At 43.9% G+C, this 20564-nt stretch overlaps 2 protein-coding genes and 1 long non-coding RNA gene across 5 annotated transcripts in view; 2 read left to right on the top strand and 1 right to left on the bottom strand.

Moving 5' to 3' along the window:
* Positions 1–455: 455 nt before the first annotated feature.
* LOC142853914 (uncharacterized) lies at positions 456–1989 on the bottom strand. The gene is made up of 3 exons (XR_012911288.1): positions 1820–1989; positions 1578–1672; positions 456–778 (listed from the first exon to the last, which is right to left on the bottom strand). It is a non-coding gene; the product is annotated as an uncharacterized LOC142853914 (long non-coding RNA).
* An 861-nt stretch (positions 1990–2850) lies between these two features.
* On the top strand, positions 2851–12529 carry LOC142854076 (histone-lysine N-methyltransferase SETDB1-like). The gene is made up of 5 exons (XM_075979190.1): positions 2851–2927; positions 5062–5233; positions 8748–8847; positions 9387–9512; positions 9674–12529. The coding sequence occupies exons 1-5, from the start codon at positions 2851–2853 to the stop codon at positions 9934–9936; spliced, it is 738 nt and encodes a 245-aa protein (XP_075835305.1). The 3' UTR covers positions 9937–12529.
* Positions 12530–13026: 497 nt separating this feature from the next.
* The window catches only part of Arnt (aryl hydrocarbon receptor nuclear translocator), a 69592-nt gene continuing 62054 nt past the window's right edge, over positions 13027–20564 (top strand). For 2 of the 3 annotated variants that reach the window (XM_075978162.1, XM_075978161.1), the window contains exon 1: positions 13028–13215. In XM_075978162.1, the coding sequence (XP_075834277.1) occupies positions 13191–13215 (25 nt within the window). In that variant the 5' untranslated portion in view covers positions 13028–13190. Of the gene's footprint in view, positions 13216–20564 lie in introns of all 3 variants that reach the window. The other variant, XM_075978163.1, reaches the window with a different exon arrangement.

The raw sequence follows: 20564 nt of genomic DNA, 5'->3' as shown, positions 1-20564 counted from the left end.
AAACAGGCATTAAACATGAGACTCTGGTGAGAGAAGAGGGTGAAACATGACCTAGGGAGCGTGAGAAACACACAGTGATTCCTTGTAAGGCTAAATAGTGGAGTTTGCCTTGATTTGTGTTTTATCTGAGATTACCATGGCAATATAGCTGTCTAAATAAATATTCTCTTCACATACTTTAACCTCTCTTCCTACTTTGAGTCTGTTGCTCTAAATGGTTTTACATGTATTTCTTCTTATCTTGTTGCTTTTTTAAAATTATATTTGGAATAAACCTCCAGGTTTCCATAAGACAGCATTACATCACTGATTTACAAAGCATGTGCTTCCGATGGGATACTTTTTTAAAGGTTTCCTGATATTAAGTCTCTGCTGATGCAATAAATCAGATCAGGACTAATTAAAAGTCCCGGTTTAGTGAGCAAAGCAACTCCCGGGTGGTCTTGGGTGGGGGAACAGAAATCGCGTGGCAGGTGAGGGGGGCTACATCCTAGTCTTGAGGATCTCGAGGGAGTAGGATCTTGGTGGGTGGGTTTTCTCAGGTTTGGAAAGGGAAGAGTGAGACCAGATGGTGTTTCCATCTAAACATCCCAGACTCCTTGGCTATATGGATGTAGGTTCAAGTCTGGCTACTTCCTGCAGGCATGGGATGATGTGGGGACGGGAGAGCTGGGAGTCGGTGGGCCCACGCTTAGTTTGGAGGTATGGGTGAAGAAGCATTTGGTTATTCTGGAGACCTCAGGCATCTGCTCCATGAGGAGGATAAGAAGGCAGGTTGCTAGGAGAAAAAATAGGTTAATAGTACCAGCCCTATGAATGGGGAGACTGCCAGAAGGGATGGAATGGAGGAACGCCCTGTACAAGAGAGACGACAACAGCAAGACACAACAACAGACATGCTCTTCATTGGGATATCTTGGAAAACCAGGTCCCAGTTGCTGGAAAGGTGTCCTCTTGAGCCGGGAGAGGTGGTACCAGCACTGAGGTCCCAGGACTGTCGGGGTCCGGTGGACCATAAATTATTTCTCTGAACTAGACCCCAACATAAACTATCTCTCTGGACCAGCATGAAGGTGCAGGAATAAAGACACAGCTCACATGGCTTTATCAGGAGGGAGATTCTCAGTGGTCCCTCATGAAGTCCTGAGTTCCTGAGAATTCTTCTCACTTTATTCTCCAAACAGCTTTTATACCAAAACATACACTGAGGGGTAAATACATTAGCATTCTGTCTCCTAGGTAACCAGGTGAATGTCTTTTACTCTTGTCCACATCTATCTATTTGCTCTGTAAACTAGCTGTCATGTAGGCCTGAATTAGCATCTCTATCAGGCTTCCTCCAAATTACAAAGAAAGGAGGAAAACAACATCCTGACCTTTTGTTAGGTTAGTGACAGCGTGTCTGGAATGTTACCTGACTTCTCTGGATACTAGTCATGGCCTGAGAACTTGGCTGTCACACCACGTAGAAATATGGTCCTACAATCCACTCTCTCTTATTAATTTTAATAAAGCCTGTGCTTCTGCAACAGGACAGACAGATCATGCCTGGCTTGGGCAAAGTCCTCTTCATTTACCCAAAATTTCCCGTCTTTGGAACAGGTATTCTTATATGCAAGCTCCTGTCTTAGGCATCTGAAGAAGCTTCACATTCGTCATTGACTGCTGATCTCTGAGAAGAAAAGAGATTAATGGAGAGAGATACTTTTGGGCCCTGTGTCTTGGAGCCATACTTTCTTGTCAGGGTAAATTATAATGCTTTATGAATAATCACGCTCCCAAAGGCTACAGTATACTATTTAAAGGAGAAGAGAATCACCTGAGTTGAGAATGCTTCTTCAGCTAATTTAGTGCAGCTCTTAAATCTTTAGATTTTCATACAATGTAAAAGATTGCTCCTGGCCAGGATTTGTGGTATGGAAATATCTGATGTCTTTTACACCTGTTTAAGGTATTGGCAGAACAGAGGACAAAGTTAAGTTTAAGAAAAAAAAAATTTAGGACCAGGGAATTGAGAGGGGGTGTATTTGACCTGTTTAAGGTGGATCCTTTAATTCTGCTCCCTGGAACTCATAAGAATTTTTTGGGTTTATGACTGTGACAGATATATTTTTTTAATATTATTTATTTATTATGTATACAAGGGCACCAGACCTCATTACAGATGGTTGTGAGCCACCATGTGGTTGCTGGGACTTGAACTCAGGACCTTTGGAAGAACAGGCAATGCTCTTAACCACCAAGTCATCTCTCCAGCCCCCTGTGACAGATATTTTTGCATAATGAAAACTATCTTTAAGAGTATGAAAGGAAGCATGAGAGAGAATTTTGTTAACTTGTTTGGTGAGGTTGCCCTTTTAAATGACAAGCCTCTCAGCTGTCAAACTGCATCAGAGATCTTTGAGAAGGATAAAATTTTACTTGAGTTATTGATTAAAATATGACAGAGAACTTACCTTGGTTGGCACCTACATATTTGCCTTTTGCTGTTTAGCGCAGGGCCTGCCAGGCTCCAGAAGATCCTCTGGGTTAAGAAATCTGTAGGAAGACAAGCCTACCTTCACCTGAGCAGCTAGGCTGTCGATTCCGGTAAGTCTGTCCACTGTCTGGTGGTCTTCAGTTTAGATGAAAGGCAGTTTCTTCCAGTGGTCAGTGCTTGGCAGTTGAAGTGAATTGCAGATGGACGTTGTTGTGTGCCCATTTGTCTTCTGTCTTCTTTGGAGGAAGTAGAGTGCTGCTGCTAGGAGCTAACCTGTCTCTTTTTGTTATGAAAAGTCTTTTAATAACTAAGCATTTAAATGCCATATTCCCCAGATCTCTGAGCAGTTGAGGGCTATTTATCGGGTATAGATGAGTTATAACTACAGTATAGAATCTGCCCGGAGAGCTGAGTCCAAGCTTGACTGTACTGGCTCTCAACTTAATAGGTGATATTTGTACTTGTGAAAGACAAAGTTTAACAGTGAGGTGCAGATCCCTGAGGGTGGGTAGCAGTGGCACCAGGGCACCACCTGAGGCCTCTGTGGGTCCCAGGCAGGTGGGAGACAGTGGGTGAGAGAGCTTGGCAGGTCAGTGGGTCAGCCAGTCCCACAAGGAGCCACGGCAGGTGAGAGACAGAGACAGATGGGCATGCCATGGAGAGAGAGGGCTTGGATTTAGTTTATTCAATGGGTTACAGAAGGAAAGAGAAGGGGGTGGGAGGGAGGGAGAGAGAGAAAGAGAGAGGGTGTGTGAGTGAGAATGATCGGGCTGGAAGCAGAAGGAAGGTCCCCTTGCCTTGGGGGAGTGTATGGGGCTTGTCTCTTAAATGGACTGGACAGACCATTACAGCCCAGAGCACAGAGTCTCTCCAAAACCAACTAGGAGACCGAGTCCTGTATATAAAAGCAAAGAGCCTTTGTTCTTACACAAGTTTGCAAACTTGTACTCTCTGTGTGTCCAACATATTGGAGTCCTCGGAGAGCCCTGAGCTCAGTTGGGGTTGGGTTTTTACAGTAGCAAAGGTGAGAGTGAGGGATTTCTAAGGTTCAGGACCCCTGATTGACCCACATTTATCTAGGGGTGTCCTGGTGAAAAGTGGTGGGTGTGTGCTGGCAGGTGATCCAATCTACAATGTTGGGAACGTTAGAAATTTCCTTTGGATATGTTCCTGGGTGGTGCCTGGGTGGTCTCAGTTTGTGGTCTTTCTCAGAACCAGGTATTGCCCTAGGGTAAACTACTGAGACTCAGTGCTGGGAGCAAAGCCCTATATTTGGTTATAGTCATCTAAGATCACAAAGTTAAGTAAGCTATTTACCTCTGCAGGGTAAGTTCCAGGTCCAGGAAATAACCCAGTATCTTCCTGTCTCCACCTGTGAGTTAAGAGTGCCTATACCCTTGCAGGCCCCAGGCCCCTGAAGTAATTAGAATCCCCCTCCCACCACTTAGTAAACATTTGTAGACCCTCAGCATTTCCTTATCTCTTCCTATAGCTAGGGATGTCTCCAGACCTGACATTCCAGCATCCTACCCTCCCCCCTGTCTTTTGCTATATAATGCTCCTGGGAAAAAATAAAATTGACAGCTTGATCAGAATACAGACTTGCTGTCCGTCTCTCGTGTCTCTTGCCCCTTTCATTCCTCTCCTTCAGGGTTTGTGCTCCAGATTCATATCTGCTGGTTGGGACCACTTAGGTCTCTATTGAGCTTGTCATAGCTGGGTCCTACAATGGTTTTCAATCTTAAGATGGAGTCAGGTTGGTCCATCATAGGTAAAACACACATAGATATAAAATTAACTTAAAAAATAATATATAAATAAAATTTATAAAACATATATATATATACCGTGTGTGTGTGTGTATATATATGTATGTATATACACACACACAAAACGGACGGTCTCACTGCATAGCTGTCGCTGTTCTAGAACTCACTATGTACCAAGCTGGCCTTGAGCTAACAGATATCTACTTGCCTCTGCTTCCCAATGGCTAGCTTTAAAAAAAATATTTACCTATTTATATGTGCATATAAACATGTATGCATATGTGTACACATACATATGCAGCACATACATGTGTACGGGCATACATGTGCATGCACGCATAATTGCATGCACAGACATATATACATGCATACTTGTATGCATATGCATGCACGTATATATTTACATGTCTAATATATGCAAACATATATTTGCATATTATATTTTTTTTTCAGTGACACACACACACATACAGAGAAAGGGAGAGGGAGAGAGACATAGGGGCGCCAATAGTGGTGGCAAGTGCCTTTAATCCTAGCACTTGGGAGGCAGAGGCAGGTGGGCTACAGATGGACAGCCAGGACTACACAGAGAAACCCTGTCTCTAAAAACCAAAAATAAAAATTAAAAGATATCTGAACAATAATAAATGGACCACTAGGGCGGGGAGCCTTCATAAAATAAACCTGTCAAAGCCCACTTTGTCCAACCAGCTCCTCCTCCAGCAATGCCCTGCTTGATGCCTCCATAATCTCCTTATTCTCACCGGTCCACAATGGCAGGCTGTGAAATTTGACCCCTTCGGCCTACCGTAGCCGGAAGTGCGCTCGACATTGCTTCCCGGCCTTCCCTTTGCTTTTCTCCCCCTCGTTTCCCTCACGCTGCTTCCCCACCCGTGCTGTTGCTCGCAGCGGTTTTTGTGTTTGTCGGCGAGGCCGAGCCCTGGCTTCGAAATCTGGGGTCCGTGTGGAGAGACGCAGCCCTGTGGTGAGGAGCGGCGTTGTGGGGAGGACGGACTGAGGGAGGCTGAAGCGGACCCGGGCTGCTTTTCTCGGAGCCCGCGGCTGTGCGAGGAGACTCGGCGGAGGGCGGAGAAGGCCGGGGGCGGGGCCGAGCGGGCGGCGGGTGTGAGGCCGGGGCTGCGGGCGCTGCACCGGGGCCGCCGCTGCTGCTGCCGCTGCGATCCCGTCGCCGCCCCGGCCGCCGAGCCCCGTGCGCGCGGTTCCTGGAGCGTGGGTGTGAGTGGTCGCCTTCGCTGCAGGCTTTGCTCTGTTCACGCAGGGAGACCTTGTCTGTCTTCCTTTGCTTTCTGCTGGGCATGGAATCCGGGGCCTGGTGCCGCTGAGAACCCCTTCCCCAACGCAGCCATCCCCCTGCCTGGTCGTAGGAGCTACTTTTCCACCGGGAAGCCAAGTAACGTGAGAAAGAGGAGTAAAAGAACCCAAGATGGAATTAGTTAATTACGATCCGCTGTCTGCAGGTGGCCGTGGCACTTAGGTTAGACGCAGTGTCGAGATAGAGTCATCCTATTACTTTTAATAAACACGAGATGAATACCCTAAGTGTTGTAGACGACCACCCGTCTACTTCATCTAGAGGTAAGCTTTGGCAGGCGCTTACTTTTTTTTTAAACTCCAGACTCCTTTCAATACTTTCTGTCCTCTATACTGGGACTTGAACCTAGGGACTCATATATGTTACCAATAAATGTTACTGCACCGGCCTTATACTTGTTTGTTTGTTTTGTTTTGGAGTTTAAGAGTTGGTTTTGCTCTTTTAAAGATTTATATCATTTTTTTAAAAAATTTATTTTTTTCTTTTGTTTGTTTGTTTGTTCATGAGATAGGGTTTTTCTTTTAGCCCTGGAACTCTCTCTGTAGAGCAGACTGGCCTTGAACTCAGAGATCACTTGCTTCTGCCTCCTGAGTCCTGGGATTAAAGGTGTGACCACTACTACCCATCTTCGTTTGAAGCCTTTAGTCAGCAGTTACGAGCGGGTACTGCTTTTCCAGAAGACTTGAGATCAGTTTCAAGCCTCCCCGTGTGGCAGATTTCAGCTCTCTGTAGCTTCCATGCCAGATCACCAGAATCTCTCTGGGCTCTGCAGGCACCTGGATAGAGGGTCCTGTCTTGTACACAGATACAAATATATCATAAAGTAGTCTTTAAAAAGCATTACAGTATTATATATATATACACACATAAATATTCATCTACATATGAATTTCAGGGACTGCAGAAGTTTCTCATTAGATAGAGTCCTTGCCTAGTTGCAGGGAACCCTGGGTTTAGTTCCAGCAGTGTGCCAGCAGCCGGGGTGATGCGTGCTTACAGTCTCAGCACTCAGCAATAAACGGTCATCTGCATGCCAATATTAAGTTCAAGGCCAACCTGCATTATGTATGACCTTTTCTTTAAGAAACTAATATGAATTTAAAAATGGCAGTAAGTTTTGACCTGGTCCTACCTTCAGTTTAACCTATGTATTCCTCATACAGTAAGCTCTGAGTTACAGTCTTCTCATAGGCATTGCCAGAATGCAGAAAAAGTAGGAAGAAGCTGAGGAGATGATGGCTCATGCCTGGTTTTGAAGTGTGAGGGACCCTTGGACTCACATAAAAAATTAGCTGAACAAGGCTGTGTATGTAATCCTAGCACTTGTAGGATAGGAGTGGGTGGATTCCCCAGGATCTCAGTGGCCAACTAGTGCATTGCAAACTTCTGGCTCAGTGATAGACCCTGAAGGCCTGGGCGAGCAATGCAGGATGATAACCTGGTGTTGCTTTAGCCTCTGCGTGCTTGGGGTTCTCATGCCTCCTGCTTGTTGCACAACATACAGAATACACATCAGAAACACAAAAAATGCAAAAGAAAAGTTACCAAGGGCTGTGTACACTGTTTCATTATAATAAGATCAGCTGAGTTCATGCCAGGGAGATAAGAAATGCCACTTCAGAATGACTTCTGTGTCAGATTAGTAAGAAACAGTATCTTGACAAAGTAACTACAAGCTCCCAAAACCTTTTTGTTTGTTTGTTTTTTGTTTTTGAGTCAGGGTCTTGCAGGCAGAGTTTTTCATTGGAACTGCTAGCTCCCAAATAACCACAGAGAGACTTATTAATTATAAATGCTCAGATAGCTTAGGCTTGTCTCCAGCCAGCTCTTACAACTTAAACTAACCCATGCTATTCATCTGTGTGCTGTGCTGAGGCTCTTCTACCTCATCTATGAACTTCCAATGTTTCTTCTACACCTGACTTGCCCTTCCTCTGACTCCGCCCTCTTCCACAGCATTCTTTTTACCCTGAAATTCCTGCTTAGCCATTGGCCAGTCAGCCTTCTGTTAACAACGAGAGCAACACATCTTCACAGTGTATAAAAGGCCTCAAATTCACAGGTGGATACCTGCCTCCGCCACCACTGCCCAGTTCTCTCTCTTTTTTTAAAAAAATTTTATTTATTTATTATGTATACAATATTCTGTCTGTGTGTATGCCTGCAGGCCAGAAGAGGGCACCAGACCCCAGTACAGATGGTTGTGAGCCATCATGTGGTTGCTGGGAATTGAACTCAGGACCTTTGGAAGAGGAGGCAATGCTCTTAACCTCTGAGCCATCTCTCCAGCCCCTGCCCAGTTCTCAAATACTTTATTTGTATTTTATATATGTGATTTATGTGTCTGTCTGTGTGTAATTGTGCCTGTGTACTTTCCTCTACCTTATTCTCTTGACACAGTATCTCTAATAGAATCTGAAGCCTATTGTTTTCAGTTCTGGGAAATACCCAACAGCACTGGTCTTATAGGCATGTAAGTCTTTGGCTGACTGTCATTGTCACTGTTCTTTTGCTGCGACGAGACACTGTGACCAAGGCAACACATAAAGCATTTAATTGTTTTGCTTCCAGTTTGAGAGGCTTAATTTATTATCATCATGCTGGAGAGCATGTTGTTGCTCATGACACAGCAGCAGTAGCTCAGAGCTACATCCCGATTCCCAGACTGAGTGATAGACGCAGGACCCGACATGGACCTTTGAAACCTCAAAGCCCACCCCTCCCCCTCAGTGACGCACTTCCTTTAACAAGGCCATACCTCCTAATTCTTGTAATCCATTCTAACAGTTCCCCTCCCTGGTGACTAAGCCTTAAAATATATGAGCCTGTGGGGGCTGTTCTCGTGTAAACCACACTGGTTTTTTAATATGTGTGCTGGAGATTTGAACTAGGATAATCTTGCTTGCACAGCAAGCTCTCCTACCCACTGAGCCCTCTCCCAGCCCTTCAAATATAGCTGAATCTCTTTTGGTTGTTGAAGATAGTTCTTAACAGGTAGCATCCCTTTTCTTGTTTGATTTATTCATTTGTTTATTTGCAGCACTAGGTATGTGAAGCAGGGGTCCCTGGACATGTTAAGCAAGTTCTGTCTCACTAAGTCCCTGGCTTTCTCATTGTGTCTTAACTCCTGATAACTGCATCCCTGGACCCTTCTGTTTTCCTACAGCTCCGTGAAGCTATGGCTGCCTTAAGAAAATCAGCTCAGGATGTCCAAAAGTTCATGGATGCTGTCAACAAGAAAAGCAGTTCCCAGGATCTGCACAAAGGTTGGTGTTGAGGAGTAGCTACAGAGATGAGAGGTGTCCACAGTCGGCCTGAGCTTGTTTGATGTGGTGGCTCAGGCTGGTAACTGTTGTTACTATTGCTGTTAGTAAGGACGTGCTGGTAGGGTGTGCCGAAGGATACCTTTAGGTGTGAACGTGGGGATGTTCGGTATTCAGCGTTCTGTTTCTCCTGTTAGCATAAACAGTTGAGTTGTCTTGTGTTGCTGCCTTTGTCCAAGAGTTCAACAGAAGTGTCTAGTGGTCGCAGGATACCTCAGTTTCCTTTATTTCCTATACTACGTTCTTGTTTTTGAAATAGTATCTTTGGTATTCCAGGCTGACCTTTAAATTTGCTGTGTTGCTAAGGACGATTCTCCTCCCTTCTCTACCTGAGTTGCTGAGGTTCACATTCAGGGCTTTGTGCGTGCTAGGTAAGCACTCCACCAGCTGAGCTGCACCCCTATCCTACCATACTGCCCTCTTGACCTTTCCTTTTTCTAACCTATGACGTCACTCTTTATAATAACTCTATGTGTCCGTAGGAACCTTGGGTCAGATGTCTGGAGAACTGAGCAAAGATGGGGACCTGATAGTCAACATGAGAATTCTGGGCAAGAAGAGGACCAAGACGTGGCACAAAGGCACCCTTATTGCCATCCAGACTGTTGGTATGTTCAAGCCAGAGGACGGACTAAGGAAAGTCTCCTGTGGGTCTCCATTGCTGATCCTTTCCCCAAAGCCTTTTCTTTCATCTCCTACATTGCACCCAGGTCTTAGAGTTGTGTTGTTGTCGTTGGTTTTGTTTTAATTCTGTTTGTCTTACACCCAGGGCTAGGAAAGAAATACAAAGTGAAGTTTGACAACAAAGGGAAGAGTCTGCTGTCCGGCAACCATATTGCCTACGATTACCACCCTCCTGCCGACAAGCTGTTCGTGGGCAGTCGAGTGGTGGCCAAATACAAAGACGGAAATCAGGTCTGGCTTTATGCTGGCATTGTAGCTGAGACCCCCAACGTCAAGAACAAGCTCAGGTACCTGGGCGGGTTTGTAGATTGTAGGGGAGCTGGGAGCACAGCACCCCACTATTCATAACCATGGGCAAGATTTCCCTGCCAGCTTTTGTGTTCTCATCCTTTGTAATCAGAAACCCTTCCTCTCTTCCCATGTCATATATTTTCTTCTTTTAAAGACAGCATCTCTATGTGGCTATTGTCATATTTTTGTTTGTTTGCTTTTTGAGATAGGGATTCTCTGTGTAACCCTGGCCATCCTAGAACTTGATCTGTAGGCCATGATGGCTCAGAACACAGAGAGCTACCTGCCTTTGCCTCTGGAGTGCTGGGATTAAAGATGTGCACCACCATGCCCGACTTTCTGCCTGCTCATTTTAATATAGTGTAGGATAACCTGCTTAGGGTTCGCCCTCTGCAGTGTGCTGGACTATCCCACAAGAAAATGCCTTACACATTTGTCTGCTGGCCAGTGTAATGGAAGGATTTTCTCCTTCCTTTTCAATTTTTTTTTAAATTTTTATCTATCTATTTATTTATTTATTTTGGTGACGGGATCTTTAGCTCTGGGTAGCCTAGCACTCAGTATATAGCCCATCCTGCCCTAAGGCTCACAGAGGTCCACCAAGTATTGGCATTCAAGGTTGATGTTTCCTCTTCTCAAATCATCTTATACTTGTGTTATATTTGCAAAATAAACAGCACACTTGAATTTATAAAATTGTAGTTTAGCCATGTATGGAAGCGAATGCCTTTAAGGAGGCAGAGGCAGAGGGCTCTCTGAGTTGGATCCCAGCGTGGTCTACAAAGGCAGTTCCAGGACAGCCAGGGCTGTTGTACAGACAAACCTTGTGTCAAAAAAACCAAAATAAAATACATAATTTGCAATTTAAAAAAATTGCTGTATGACTTGCAGGGTGACTCAAAACTATAATCTTGTCAAAAAGCTGTGGCACAAAGATCACTTCAAATTTGAGGATAGCCTGGGCTACGTGGTGTGGTCCAGTGTAGCCTAAGTGACACTGTGAGATCTTGTCTCATAAAGCTATCAATTGTTAGCTGGGTGTGGTTCCAATTGCTTATAATCCCAGCACTTGGGAACTGGTAAGAAGAGGTTCTCAGTAGTTCAAGGTCAGCAGCCTTGTGGTACTGAGACCCTATTTCAACAAAGGGCTAAAGACTTGTGTATGGGAGTACTTGCTGCTCCTCTAAATGACCTGAGTTAGTTTCCAGCAGCCATATCTGATGTTCACAACTATCTGTAGTTCTCCATGGGATCTGACATCTCTGCCTATTCAAGTGCCTGCTCTTAGGTACACAAACTTAAATGTAGGCACAGATACATATAATTAAAAATAATAAAAATTCACCCAGAGTTATATGGAGAAACCTTGTCTTGAAAAACCAAAACAAAAAAAAAATCAAAGAAAAATTTAAAACTACTATCCAAAGCCTCTAAAACAAACCATCCATTCAACCAATACAACCAAAGGCAACCAACAAACCAATTAAACAAGAAGCCAACATGATATGTATTCTCTCACTATATGTTCTTTTAGTGGATGATTTATTAAACTTTTGTTTGTTTATAGTTATTTTTATGTGTGTGAGTGTGTGTTTTGTATATATGGAGGTCAGAGGACAATAGTGAAGTTAGGTCTCTCCTTCCACCTCTATGTGCCTTTGGAGGATCCAGCTTCAAGTACCTTAGCTCTTGATCCATTTTACCTGTTCTACTTACTTATTTTTAAATGTTTTTTTTAACATACTGTGTGTGTGTGTGTGTGAGTACACATGTGTGAAAAACTGCAGACAATTTGTAGGAGTTGGTTCTCTTTCATCCTGTAAGTTTGGAGCATTGGAACGTGGGTTGCTAGGCTTGTCTGTGTATGCCTTTACCAGTGAAGTCATCTTGATGGCAAATTCTTAAATATTTGTTGAATTAGACTGTAAGACAAGAAGACATGGGTAGTGCAATATGCTGGTACTCCCAACATTGGAAGAAGAGCCAGTAGAAGCAGGAATTCAAGGCTATTCTTATCTACATTGTAAATTTGAGGCCAGTATTGGCTACATGAGACTTTGTTTCAAAGGGTAAAAATTAAACAAAACATAACTCCTTCCTCCACGTTTACATGGGAATGAATGTAATAGGTTTTGAGTGTTAGTTTCAGTTTGCTTCTCACTCCTGGGTTAATTTACAAGGTGTCATTTGCGTTTTGTCTCTATTTTTATTTTACTCTTTTTGAGACAGGGTCTCTCTACATAGTCCTGGCTATTTTGGAACTCACTCTGTAGATCAGGCTGGCTTTGAACTCACAGACATCCACCTGCCTCTGGCTCTGAGTGCTGGGTTAAAGGTGTTCACTACTATGCACTGCTTCGATTGTATATCTTGATCTGTAAAATTGTGGAATTTCTCTTATGGTGTTGTGCGTATACAGTGTCTGTCCTGAATGACCCTTGTACAATTAGATAATATTTTATAATTAGACAATATCCTTATAATTAGACAATAATTCTGTGTGGTTATCGCCTTACCATTTGTTAAAAACTTGCCACTTTATACTTATTGACTTAGGAGAACTAGTTTCATTTTGTAGTACAGACTGAAGTCTGCCTTCTGAGTGCTGGTATACATGTTTTAATAAAAATATATTCATTCATTGATTCCAGTTTTGCGTGTTGACATCTTTGGCACCACATGTTGATTTTTAATTACCCAGTTTCTTTTATCCTACCAAGTTCAAAACAGGCTTTAAAAAATTAGTTTTTTACCGGGACAAACAAAGGTCCTTAAAGGAAAACAGTCTAGATGGAATTAGCGATCACTACGTGAAGTTGACATATTAGAACACATAAAGATTACATAACAAACCATCTGTAGGGAGCATATTCGGACGAGTAGAATAGGAAAGTAAACTTTTTAGTAAAATACTCGCTTTTATTGCTTTTCACTGACGTCAGCCTGGTCCTGAATCTCTGACGCAAAGAAGGCAGGATTAGGGAAACAGCTGGTCGGCTTCCTAGCTCTCAGGTCGCTGGGCTCACAGACTTTAGTCCTTAGCCCGGCCCTCTGTCGACTTCGTATTCCTATTGGTCAGTTTTCCCAGGAGGCCGGCCGCCGCCTGGCCGCGCCCACCGCGCGGGGCGTGTCTCGGGGCGTGTCTTCTCCCGCAGGATGGGGGGGGTGGGCGTCCGCCATCTTGGATTCCGTGGTAGCGGTGGCGGCGGTAAGGTGTCGCTTCTGTGGAGTGGCTCTTCCCTCCCCTCCCCCAGCTCGGTGGCGGCGGCCCCTCCCACTGAGGGTGGCGCAGCGACGGTGCCATCTGGACCATGGCGGCGACTACGGCTAACCCAGGTGAGACGGGAGGGACTGACAAGTGCGGAGAAGTCGGCTGAGCACCCTGGCCGTGGCGGACGGGCGGTGGGGGAGGGGTGTGGGAGGCGCCTTGCCCGGAGGAGCTGGGGAGCGGGTGAGGGCGTTTGGGGGCTCCGGCCCAGGCTCGGAGTAGCGGAGGTGCCGGGTTGGGCCCCTTCCAGTGTGCGGGCGGCGTTCGGGAGTGGCGTGGTCTCAGCGCTCTGCCCGCTGACGTCCCGATGCAGAGTGGGCATGGTTTACTGAGAGTAGTCTGGGCTGTAAACATGGGACCACACTGATGCTTCCCAGGTCTGGATCTCACAGTTGGAAAGTTTACATTTACAGGCATAACTTCGTTCTTTAAGTATCTGCTCCGGTTCTTGTCGTTTGTAACTCCCCCGCCCCGCCACCCTCACCCTCGGGCTAGACTTTGAAACTTGGGGTTTCTGTGTAGTTAGTGCCTGCTGCTGAAGGCGGAGATTTGGGTAATAGTTTCATTTCATGACAGGTCTTTATCCAGAATCCAGGTTTAATCTTGTTAGGTCGAGATGGAGCAATTCCTATTTGAAATATTCTTTCAAAATATGTCCCATGCATTTGTCTGAGGACGCCCTCCCCCACCCTTCCTATTATTTTATTTTGAGACACGGTCTCACTCTATTCCCAGGTTGGTCTCGAACCGCTGCAGTTTTGTGTCTCAGCTTTCCCGCTACTGGAATTACCAGGCATGACCCATCTCACCCGATGGCCCAGTTCTCTTTCTACTACATTACAGTTATTTCTTATGAAATATTCCATTTTAGTGGTTTATCTTGACATTGTCCGACAAAGTAAATCCCCAATTTCCCAGAAATTTGTATCTTAACAACCTTTTAGAAAGTAAGGGTTTGGAGGGAGGAGTGAAGTGTTGGTTTCTGCTACATTAACATTTAACATTAAAATTTAAAGCAGTATTATATTGCAATAGCAGGTTTGCATACGCTAGTGAATCAGATCACTGCTTTTCCATTACATCTGGAAACCACCTTTTTTCCTTTTCTTTTTTTCTTTTTTCTTTTTTTTTTTTTTTTTTTTTTTTTTAGGGTCTCTCTACATAGCCCAGGCTGTCCTAGAACTCATTATGTAAGCGGCCAGCCTGGCCTCAAACTCATGGAAATCATATGTCAATGTCAGTTTTAAAAAAGTGATTTTTTTTTAAGCTAAGTGGGAATGTTTACTGGTGGGTGCAGGTGTGGGGAGTCCAGAATGAGGTGTTAGAGTAAGAGTGGTAAAGCCATGTGGTGTAGATGCTGGAGCCCCACCTAAGGAGTCCAGAATGAGGTGTTACAGTAAGAGTTGTAAAGCCATGTGGTGTAGATGCTGGAGCCCCACCTAAGGAGTCCAGAATGAGGTGTTACAGTAAGAGTGGTAAAGCCATGTGGTGTAGATGCTGGAGCCCCACCTAAGCCCCTACAAGAACACACACTGCTCACCACTGAACCTTCTCTTCAGCGCCTAAATATCAATTTTTTAATATTAAATTATTTTTTACATGAAAAAAGATGAAATAAATCTTCAGGATTCTATTAGAGTAATTGTGGAATCATAGAATGGAAGTATACAACTGGAAAATGTTAGGGAAAGCCAACCTGTAGTAAGTAGCTCAGGTCTGATTTAGAGAGTAAACAAGATTTCAAACTGATCACACATTGCAAAACCCTTATATAACTCTTCCGAGTGCAGCGCGATACTCTTGTTAAGAAGTACACAGACAAACAGATTTTGGTGTGTAAGTCAGGCGCTTTTCCAGCTGTGTGGGTGGAGCTGCCTTCTGCATTCTGTTTTTAAACAAGCCACCAGAATGACAGTTTCTGGATCAGACTTTTCTTTCCTGATCAATAGTAGCCTAAGTCTCTAAGCAGTAGGAATAGTTGGGAGACTGTCCTGGAGCTTTCTATGTAAATCAGGCTCGCCTTGAACTTGCAATGTCCTCTTCTGTCTTCAGGTGCTGGCATTACAGCATATAAACTTGCAAAACTTTTAATATGGTGAAGAAACTCTTTTAATGAAACAGTTATGTTTTTTGTTTTGTTTTGGAGTTTTGAGGCAGGGTTTCTCTGTGTAGTCCTGGCTGTCCTGAAGTTGCTCAGCTGGCGAGGCGGACCTTGTACACAGAGATCCTCCTGCCTCTGCTCCCTAGTGCTGGGATTAAAGGTGTGCGCCACCAACAGTTGATTTTGTTTATTTTCATTTGATTGCTTTCTTCAATTTTGAGATTGCATTTTATTTTAATTAATTTATATTTTGGAGACAGCATCTCCCTGATGCAGGATAGGAAGATAGATAATTGTGGGGTCATGGGAAGGGAAAGGAGTCTTTTCACAATCTGACTGAAGACATTACTACATTTACTACAGCCTTTATCCTCTTCCTGCTGTAAAACTTCAGTTTTGTAGAAGTCTCACCAAAATTTGCCTTTGTAATCCAAGGGCACATTCTGAACCCCTCATGGAACCTCCTGGCTCCCGGTGTTGAGTCATCCTGTAATTGTACTCACTAAAGGAAGAAGGAAGACTTATGAACTCCTTTAATCTTTGCAGAGGCAGAGGCGTATCTGAGTTCAAGGCCATCTTGGTCTAAATAGTGAGTTCCGGGTTACACAGTGAGACCTTGTCAAAAAAAAAAAAAGGCAAATCAATACAAAGGGGAGGAGTGAGTTCTTAGCAAACCTTGAGGTGGAACCTGTGAATCACGAGTCTTGTAAGTCGTTTCAGTGCTGGGCTCGCTTAGTCAGCCCATACTCTTCTTTCCTGAGAGCCTTTTCTTTTTATTTTTAAACTCGTGTGCTTGAAATCTGTATTGTAATTGCTTTTAATAAACTTTAATCATCATACTTGCTTATCCTGAAATTCTTCTCTGAGTAAACTCAGGAATCCTAGGTTTGCCCGAGTGCAGTTCCCTAAAGGGAAAGGAAGCTCTCCAGACTTCTGTCAGTGAAAGCCTTGGACTCAGTCTTTGTTCCCGCTGTAGCTGACATCCCTGTGTAACCGAGGCTAGCTCAGCTCTGGAGTGCTGGGTCATAGGCATGGGCATAGAAAGGACCACCATACCCGGTGAGATTGACCCTCTGCTGTTTTTGTGTATCATCTGTCCGTCCTTCTTTCTCTGGGGCTACGTTCCCAGCCTAGGATTTCCATCTCTTCTAACTTACTGATTCCTGTTTCAGTAACATGTGGTAACGAAGTTAGAACGTAATGCCCTTTTGCTGTTGTTTCCCCCTTTCCTTTGTGTGTCAAATAGAGGATGTGTTGTGGACTTCTTAGTTACTGGTTGAATTTTGGAAAATGAGATCCATGACTGAAGGGGCATCCTATGGGAGATGTACTGTGTTCAATGAAAAGGAAGGAAATGATTTTTATGTCAAATTTCCTGCCCTCTTGAGACCAGGCTAGCCTGGAACTCACTATGTTGTCCAGGCTGTCCTCAAACTTACTTTGATCCTTCTGCCTTTGCCTCCTTAATGCTAAAATTATGGTTTTGACACTCAGCCATTAGGAATTATCGTGGCTTATTTCCTTGGATCAGTTTTAGAGACCAGTGACATCATTTCTTTGAATTTTTTTTCCTTTTTCTCTTTTTTTTTTTCTCCAGGATAGGGTTTCCCTGTGTAGCTCTTGCTGTCCTGGAACTCACTCTGTAGAACAGGCTGGCCTCTAATTAATTAGAGTCCCACCTGCCCCTGCCTCCCAAGTGCTGGGATTAAAGGTGTGCACCATCACTGCCTGGCTCTTTGAAATTTTTCAATTTTATTTTTGCTTAAGTGAGTTCTGAATATATTTCTTTGCAATTGTTAGTTTTGAAATGCCTGAAAAAAATTTCTTTTAAGTACTGTTGTAGGGCTGGAGAGATGGCTCAGCGGTTAAGAGTACTGGCTGCTTCTTCCAGAGGACCTGGGTTCAATTCTCAGCACCCATATGGCAGCTCTGTCTGTAACTCCAGTTCCAGAGGATCCAAGACTCTCACACAGACATACATGCAGGCAAAATACCAATGCACATTAAATAAATAATAATTTTAAAAGTGTTATGTGTGTATCTGTTTGTGTATGTTGCTCATGGTTTGCAGGTCAGAGATCAACTCTCCAGAATTGATTTCCTCCTGCTCATGCCTGTAATTCTAGTCCTTGGGAGACTGAGTTATGAAGATTATCACAGGTTAAGGCCAAACAAACAGAAAGACTTTTCATGGGCTGGAGAGATGGCTCAGAGGTTAAGAGCATTGGCTGCTCTAGGTCCTGAGTTCAATTCCCAGTCACATGGTGGCTCACAACCATCTGAAATGAGGTCTGGTGACCTCTTCTGGCCTGCAGGCATACATGCAGACAGAACACTGTATACATAATAAATAAATATACCTTAAAAAACTTTTCTCTCTGAGCTTCATTTAAGTTAATATTAGGGTTGGAAACATTCTTTTTTTTTAATATTTATTTATTTATTATATATACAATATTCTTTCTGCGTGTATGCCTGAAGGCCAGAAGAGGGTACCAGACCTCATTACAGATGGTTGTGAGCCACCATGTGGTTGCTGGGAATTGAACTCAGGACCTTTGGAAAAGCAGGCAATGCTCTTAACCGCTGAGCCATCTCTCCAGCCCCCGGTTGGAAACATTCTTGAGCATGTTAATTTGTGTGCAAGGTGGTGCTTGAGAGATAGCTTAGTGGTTAAGAGTACTGGCTACCCTTGTAGAGGATCCAGGTTCGACTCCCAGCACCCACATGACTTCACACAACCTCTAACTTCAGATCCAGGAGATCTAATGTCCTTTTCTGGCCTCTGTGGACACCAGATGTGCATGCTGTACACAGACACACATGTGGGCAAACCATCCACATATATAAGGTCTCTGAGATGGATCGGGGTTAATTATCTGCTGACAAGCCTGATGACCTGAGTTCCAGTGATGAACCCACATGGTAGCAGGAGAGAGCTGACTTCTGTAGGTCCTCTGACCTCACGTGTGCTCTTGTGCAGACACACGCAATGTAGTTTTTCAGGAGTCTACTAATGGTACTTTCTTTTGGTGTTAGGAATTGAACTTAGGGCTCCTCACATGCTATGCAAGTCTCTAACACTGAGTTATATTCCTAGTCTGTGTGTGCGCGTGCACGCATGAATAAACAGGCCTGTGCCCCACAGTATGTGTGTAGAGGTCAAAGGACAGTCTCCAGTTTCCTCATCTTCCGCCTTGTTTGAGACAGGGTCTCTTTATTGTTCGCTGTTGTGTATAGCAGACTAACTGTAGCTTTCAGGGATGCTCTTATCTCTGCTTCCACCTCACAGTAGGGACACTGGTTACAGATAACACTACTGTAACAGATTATACATGGATTCTGGAGATTTGAACTAGGTCTTCATACTTGTGCCACAAATGCTTTAGCCCTCAGCAGCCCCACTCCAACCCACTGTATTTTTCTTTTGATCCCACATCTTATGTAGCTCAGGCTGATCTGGAGCTTTGCTTTGTAGCTGAGAGGGACCAGGAGTTCAATCCTGTTGCTGTGTCCCAAGTGCTGGAACTGCAGGTGCACAGCACTGCACCAGCCTAGGAAAAATGTAAAAGTTAGCATGCATTTATTTATATTTGTAACTATTAGGGATGTCTATGACTGGCAGATATACAAGAGGATCACTTGTAAGAGTCAGTTCTCTCCTTCCAGCCTGTGGGTCCCTGAGGTTGAACTTGGATTCTCAGGCTTTTGTAACAAATGCTGCTCCCCTCCCTCAAGAGTTATTTATTTATTTAAAAATTTTATGTGTATGAGTGTTTTGCTTGCATGTAAGTACAGCGCATGCATGCAGTGTCCACAGAGATAGATGAGGGCCCCAGAACTGGAGTTACAGGTGGTTGTGAGCCACCATGAGAAAGCTGGAGTCAAACCCAGGTCCTCTGCAGTAACTGCCAGTGCTTTTAATTGTTGAGCCACATTGCAAGGCCAAGAAAAAAAGGATAAGTATAACTTTTATTTATATAAATTAGAGCTTTAAAAGCATCAGAAGTTTTACTTGGTACCTTTATTTACTTTTTTTCAGATATATGAGAAAAAAATCAGGCAGTGTGAAATTTAGATGTCAAGAATTTTTCCCCCTCCTTTTGGGTCCCACTGGGGTTTGAGCCCATGTTCTTGTGACAGACCTTAAACTGCATCCTTATACCATTGTTTTTGTTGATTTTTTTTTTTTTGTGTGTGTGTGTGTGTGTGTGTTTGTTTTTCAGAACAGGGTTTCTCCGTATTATAGCCCTGGCTATCCTGGAGCTTGATTTGTAGACCAGGCTGGTCTCAAACTCAAGAGTGCTGGGATTAAAGGAGCATGTCAGCACACTCAGCTTACAGACATTTTCTTTTTAAAACCATTTACTATATCTGTATGTGCTTGAGTATCTGTATACACACACCACATGCACGCAGGAGCCCAAGTCAGTCAAAGAGGGAGTCAGATACTATGGACCTAGAGTTACAGGTAGCTGTGAGCTTCTATGTGGGTGCTAGGAACTAAACCTGGGTCCTCTACAAGAACAAAAAGTACTCTTAGCTGAACCATCTCTTCAGCCACCCAATCTTAGTTCCCAACTTTTTATTAGTTAAGTTAAATGAATGAATTTTTTTTTTTAAATTTTTAAACATGTTCTCACGCTATAGCTCAGGCTAGTTTGGAACTTGCAGTGAGCTTTCTGCCTCGACTTTTAAGTGTTAGTATTACAGGTGTGAGCAATCCCATCTTGTTCCCTTCTGTGTGTGCGTGAGTGTAAGTGTGCACAGATACATGTGCAGGCCAGAGGTCAGTTCCTCCCTTAGGCACTGTCAACTTTCTTTTTTTGGTGTATATGTGGTCGAGGAGGTATCTGTATAGTGTATGCACAGGTGTAAGTGTCCACACACGGACAGAAAGCATTGGATGTTCACCTCTATGACTCTGTCTTACTCCTTTGAGGCAGAATTTCTTCCTGAACCTGGGCATTTCTTTAATGATTTATTTATTTTTATTCTATGTGTGTTGATGTTTTTCCTCCGTGCATATATGTCTGTGTGAGGGTGTCAGATCCCCCTAGAACTGGAGTTACAAACAGCTGTGAGCCACCATGTAGGTGCTGGGAATTGAACCCAGGACCTTTGGAAGAGCAGCCAGTGCTAACTGCTGAGCCATCTCTCCAACCCCTCTATTTTTTTTGAACATTATTTGAATTAAATTATGTACGTTGGTATCTTAGTTACTTTTCTCTGGCCATGAAGAGACACCATGACCAAGGCAGCTTACAAAACAGTCAATTTATTGGAATTTTGTAATTATATTTTCAGAGGATGAGT

The sequence above is a fragment of the Microtus pennsylvanicus genome, chromosome 7 (assembly GCF_037038515.1).
Source record: "Microtus pennsylvanicus isolate mMicPen1 chromosome 7, mMicPen1.hap1, whole genome shotgun sequence".
In the NCBI taxonomy this organism is placed as follows: domain Eukaryota; kingdom Metazoa; phylum Chordata; class Mammalia; order Rodentia; family Cricetidae; genus Microtus; species Microtus pennsylvanicus.
The sequence above is the reverse complement of the archived record's forward strand: the minus strand, read 5'-3'. Positions and strand labels throughout refer to the sequence as shown.

Bases quoted from the DNA above. Each gene is read 5' to 3' on its own strand.
- LOC142854076 (XM_075979190.1), top strand. From the start codon at position 2,851: ATGAGTTATAACTACAGTATAGAATCTGCCCGGAGAGCTGAGTCCAAG. The intron at 2,928-5,061 runs GTGATATTTGTA...GGCCTACCGTAG, and splicing joins ACTGGCTCTCAACTTAATAG to CCGGAAGTGCGCTCGACATT. The intron at 5,234-8,747 runs GTGAGGAGCGGC...GTTTTCCTACAG, and splicing joins TGGAGAGACGCAGCCCTGTG to CTCCGTGAAGCTATGGCTGC.